Here is a 6,000-nt window from a genome sequence, read left to right as displayed (position 1 = left end):
GCTTATTCTATTTTTTATGGGTATATGAGGACAAAGTCAACCAAAGAATCGGAGATCATTATATTTAGCATATGAGGTTTAGGCCAAAGTCTAGACCGATTTCGTTCATATTCAGCGTAAAACCATATTATTTTTCAGAAAATTTGTTTACATAATATTATTAAAATAGCACACATATTAACCAATATCGGATATAAAAATATTCTCTCTGACTTTTATTAATATACCACACAGATTAAATGATGCATATGGTATAAAGTTAATCGAAACTTTTATATTAGGTATATGGAGGGCAAGTGGAAGTACAGACCCAATTTGATTCATTTTAGGCATACATGAGATTATGCACTAAACATGATGTTATGCACTAAATGTGGTTGAAATTTTTCGAGAATATAGGAGGATATGAACTTTAATGCTTCTGACGTATGTATTTAGTGAGTTATCTTATTATTAATAGTTGTCAATATAATCTTTATAGACAGTACAGACAGGACAGACAGTCAGGCAGTCTCCCAGAATTCAGCTAGTCTCAACATCCTGAGGATATATGCATTCGAAGCCTACAGAACACTTTTATATGTCAGTTTTATATACCCAAAATAAGAATGCGAAGGCAATAAATAACTTGATGAAATATGAAACAAGTTTAGAAGTTTCCAGTTGGCTTAAAATCTGATCTCCATCTAAATAAAAAAGATGAAGAAGAATGGGAGAATACAAAATGATATTTCAAATTTTAGTTAAAAGAAACACATTTTCATTAGAAATACTTTTCAATGTAACAATCGATATTGTGAAAAAGCCGTAAATAAGAAAATCATAATCAATACATATGTTTCAAGTTTTTTATTTCAATATATTTATAGATTATTGTTACAATATGTATGTACATATGTATGAATGTATGTAGATGATTATGTGGCTTGAAAGGCTTGAAATGTAAACACATATAAAAAGTTCTTGTAAAAAGTTTCCGGTGTTTTAGATACCTTTTTATTGCTAGATATACATTTGTAATTTTTAGCATTTCTACGAATACTTCTTTACGAAATATCTTTGTTTGTATTTAAAAAATTTATATAACTTTCTTGCGTTAAAAAAGTAGTAGGAGTGTTTGTAAATATATGCATAAATCTGCCAATAGTCTTCCTTTATTTCGAGCGAATTAGGTTTTTGTATATTTTTCTTATTACTTCATGTATTACAAGTACATAATTATTTTGACTTAAGCCAATTTACTTTCAAATATGCTGCATTACATACATATGTATTTTCCATTTCCCAACCAATATTTTTTATTAATTTGTGGATTTGACAATTATTTATTTAAATTAATGAATAGAAAATTTTTACCTAATATTTTTGTATAATATACCACTTATCGACTTAAAAACGTACCTTGTTAAAATAATAAAATGTAAACTATGAATAATTGTTCCTTGCAAAAGATATTGCATTGATGAGAATTTAATGCATATTTAAAATTATATAATTTAATATTCATTCTTCATGACGACTGAAGTTATTTCTTTCTGGTATTATAGTTTATTTCATTGGGATGTATACTTATTTAGGATAAGTCGGAACAACAAATATAATACCTTATATGCATGTAAATAAAGTTTCTTTTGAGCTCATTTACTTTTAAAAAAGCCGATGCATTATTTCATTATAGCCATCTTCGATGCGACAAAACATGTATTGTGACGGAACGAACAAAAAACTGGCATAACAAAAAATAGCTGGAGAAATAAAGAGATTCTCTCTTGCAGAGCTCAAGCAAGGCGAGTAGAGTAGTGAAGTGAGTTGAAAACAGAACTAGAAACACAAGTCAAGGAATAAAGAACTAAGTAATTTCGTAGAAATGTATGTAACTGAACGGCCTATGCCATTAAATCATCGCCAAAAACGAAGCTGTGTTATTTAAATGAAAGCTAGCTAAAGGAAAATAATAACATTATGATTGCCATAAAATAATTTTAAAATTATATGTAGTTGTATAAACTATAATTTAAATATTCTTAAATTTTAACATAAATTAAACTAAATATTTATTGACTATGATAATAATTATAATGTTGCTACCGTTCAATCGTGATCTCGTTCTTATAAAGAATTTGTAGGCCTTATCTCTAGTTAAAAATTACTTCGAAATACATTGTAGTTTGTATGCAAATATGTGTTGGCATATTCACACACACAGTTCAATGTTGTAACTAATATTTCAGTACCTAAAATAATACTTTTGGCAAAATCAATGCTAACAAATATTCCGAACTAAATATAATATTAACACTTACATACATATAGGTATATAGACGTGGCTGTATGAATGCATATACCAGTGTGTGTTTATGAAGGTCCGATGCGCACGGATCACTTATGATATAGCGCAGCTTATTCCACTTATTATTTCTGCTACATTATGTAAATACAAAATTTGCTTAACAGTCTTTAATTGTTATCTCAAATGAAACAGTTCTTTTTTGCGTGATCATTTGAAGTCACTTGCGATTATTTGAAGTTATGAGGCTTTGGCGAATTGTATAACTGAACTCATTCGCATCACCTTTGCATCGGTTTCATGGTTAGCATTGCCAACCGCGTCGATGGTAACATGACTTGCTTCAACACTGCTCGAGGTCAGACCGATGTGGCCAAGTGTCTTCTCCATTTCACGTGTGGGCACATTTAGAGCCGTCGCTCCGATTGGTGATCCTTCGTGCATGTAAAGTTTACGTTTGCGCAACGGTAGTGTCATTATATCACGATCGGCCATCATCATGGAGTCGCTCTCGGGTGATGATGAACGTTCTGGCGATTCGGTGGAGGAACGTAATGGCGCTATTGCAGCTTCCACTTGACGCACAATCTCATTGTTGAGTAGCGAAGGCCTATCAAAAGAAAACGAAAAATTTACTTTGAGTTTGGTCTTTAGACATAAGTGTAAGTAATCGAACAATGTATTGCTCATGAAACAAGTATAATTTAATACCGACAGCTTGACGCTACCATATAGGTAACTCCTATCGTGAGTTAAAAAACATATCAAAAAGTAACCATGCATAAATAAATAATCCACCATATGAGATGGGACTTATAAAACAAATTGTTCAGGAGAAAAAAATTGTTTTATAGAAAACTATGAGCGGATGAACTCGGCAATCCAAAACTTGACTGAATCCAAAACAATTTCTCATGTAGAGAAGGGCAAGAAAAGCTTATGATGATGATTTTTAATATGCTGATATTTCTAACTGTTGCTGGTTAGTACTTACTCATACTTAGGCACTGGGGCGTACCCCTTGTGCAGACCATGTCGGGCAAGCTCGCCTCGTTTGTAATGCTCAATCAACTCGTTCGCCTCACGTGTATCATCGTATTGCGACAAATCATGACTAATGGAAAGGTCCTGTGATGCAAACGATGACGTTGGCATGGGAGACGCCATTAAACTAGAGCGCTCAATATCGTAAACGGGTTCATTCATTTGCTCCTGATATTGATAATCATGGCTTCTATGTTGTAGTTGGAATTGGTTTTGGTATTCATGGTGTCGTGTCTGCTTAAACTGTATTCCCGCAAACGTAACTTCCTCGTCACGTGGAGAATCTAACATGTCACGTCGCCTCACAATAGATGCAGCTTCAAGTAATGCTGGATTGATAGTCGGTGGTTCGAGTTCAGACTGATCGAAATCAATGCGTTGTTGCTGTAGCTGGTGATAACTGTAAGTTGGTGGAACTGTTTGCTGATGATAGTTTAATGAATTTTGTGTTTGATTTGGATAAACTTTCGTAGTTGCTAATTGATGTAACTCTGTTTGTGGATGTTGTTTGCTTAGATCTGTTGGTAGATCTTCAATTAAATAAGTAAATGTGTGTTGTGCATTGTTGTCAGTCGAATTCATAGCGGCTAAGGAGATGGATAATTGACGATTATTGCTGGCACTAGCTACTCCACTGTCGCGGCTCTGATGGTCGATTTCCAGTACTTGTTGTGTTTGTGGCGATGTGGGCATAGATTCAGGCACACCATCAGAAAGACGAGATGTAGATGCAAGCGATGAGCTTGGTGATATTGTGGATCGTGGCGAATTTGGCGATGGTTTGTTAGAAGTGAGTTTTTTTATGGATTGAACGCGACTACGCTTTGTTTTGCGCGGTTTAGAAGGCGCCACATCGGAAGGAGTAGCTGATGAAGGTGAAGCAGGCGTTGGTGAAGGTGAAGCTGGTGCAGATGACGCTTCGCCACTCGAACTGCTGGATGCTGAGTTGCTGGTGTTGTCGGCAACCACTGCACCAGCTATAACTCCATCCTCATTATCTGGTAACTCTTTGGCATGACCTTTAATATGCGCTTCCATCTCTTTTTTGCTCCCAAAAGTCCTGTCGCAAATTGTACATTTATAGCATTTGGATCCATAGTGCTGTACGCGATGTAGTTTGAGCACATGATTGTAACCAAAATCGCGGTAACATATATCGCAATGATAAGGTTTTTCACCCGTGTGAGTACGTGAATGCACTTTCAGTTGTTTGGAGCAAGTAAAGCCCTTACCGCAACCTGCAACGGGACATTTATATGGTTTCTCGCCCGTATGCGTACGCATATGTATGACCAGTTGCCCAGACTGTATAAATGTTTTCTCGCAGACAGAGCATTTATGCGGCCGCTCGCCGGTGTGTATGCGCATGTGGCGATGCAATTTACCCGAATGTTCGAAAGCTCGGTCGCAGACATCACACTTATACGGTCGCTCTTTGGTGTGTATGCGACGATGGACTTGTAGATTCTCCTTCACACTGAACAGTTTATGACAGAACTCACATTCGAAGGGACGTTCGCCGGTGTGCGTCCGATAATGACGGATCTAAAGTGTTGTAGAAATAAGTACATATATACTCGTATGTTAGCTGAAATAAAAAATCAAACTTTTAATTGAACTGAACTTACCAGCCTAGCAGGCACCGCAAATGTTTTTTGACAAACATTACACTGATATGGATCACCTGTCATATTTGGCATTTTTGGTATACCCGCTGGTGTAATAGCTTCGTTGATTTCGACCCGTCTGGTAGACTCTGCTGTGGAAGCACCAACTAAGTCTGTGCTCTTCGCATGCGATTTGGTGTGTGAGGTATGGGCTGACTTACTACCGAAGGTCATTCCACATTGCTCGCATTTAAATTTAGGCTTATTTACAGTTTGTTTGCGGTTTACGGTGCCTCCGCCATTTCGTGACAACGTCGTAGCTGTGGCATTTATTGTTCTGCCAGATATCGCAGTTCCATATATGTCGATATTCGGCTCTGCTTTGATATTGCCAGGTGAAATTTTATTCTCTGCAGTTATATGTGTCACATTGATGGGTATAATACTTGTATGAGGTAATGATGTTGATGCTAATTGCTGTTGTTGCTGCATTATTGTAATATTGCTGTTGTTGCTGTATAAAAACGGAGCGCCTTGTTGCAATTGATGTGCTTCTAAGATTCTTGTTGTTGTATTGGAAGTTAATTCTGTTGTTGTCTGTAGCGGGGTGCAGAATTGGGCTTGATTAAGCTTCTCTGTCTTAATAACCAGTGGTGAAGATTGATGATAAACCATTTTATTTGGTGTCTCTGCAAGAGAAGAGCAAACGCAAGTATAAGTAAATGTCGAAAATATATTAACGGATCATTTTAAATATTAGCATATATGTAGAGTACAACAGTGTTGACCGAATAGATCAAATGGAAAAAGATGTCCAAATTTCAGAAAAGTTTCGGGCTTGTATATTTGTACCTTGATAAAAAAAGTGAGGATCAGGTGTGGTAAAATTTCCCCATACTAACTTTTGTAGTAAAAATAATTCCGTTTAGAAAAATGAAAATTACTGAGCCAACAAGCATGCTTTACAATTATCTTCTTAACCTATTCTAACTTTGAATTTTATCGTTTTATTATCATAACCGAGTACCAAGATTTACATGTATGTATCTTGTATCTGAGCCT

The 6,000-nt window shown here is 35.7% G+C and overlaps 1 protein-coding gene across 6 annotated transcripts in view; it reads right to left on the bottom strand.

Moving 5' to 3' along the window:
• Positions 1–834: 834 nt before the first annotated feature.
• Kr-h1 (Kruppel homolog 1) overlaps positions 835–6,000 on the bottom strand; it is a 34,495-nt gene continuing 29,329 nt past the window's right edge. For all 6 annotated transcript variants that reach the window (XM_070106733.1, XM_036373946.2, XM_036373947.2 and 3 more), the window contains 3 exons: positions 4,960–5,627; positions 3,282–4,876; positions 835–2,897 (listed from right to left, as the gene is read on the bottom strand). In XM_070106733.1, the coding sequence (XP_069962834.1) occupies positions 2,528–2,897; positions 3,282–4,876; positions 4,960–5,613 (2,619 nt within the window). In that variant the 5' untranslated portion in view covers positions 5,614–5,627 and the 3' untranslated portion in view covers positions 835–2,527. The remainder of the gene's footprint in view (positions 2,898–3,281; positions 4,877–4,959; positions 5,628–6,000) is intronic.

The sequence above is a fragment of the Bactrocera oleae genome, chromosome 3, assembly GCF_042242935.1.
Source record: "Bactrocera oleae isolate idBacOlea1 chromosome 3, idBacOlea1, whole genome shotgun sequence".
NCBI lineage: Eukaryota > Metazoa > Arthropoda > Insecta > Diptera > Tephritidae > Bactrocera > Bactrocera oleae.
The sequence above is the reverse complement of the archived record's forward strand: the minus strand, read 5'-3'. Positions and strand labels throughout refer to the sequence as shown.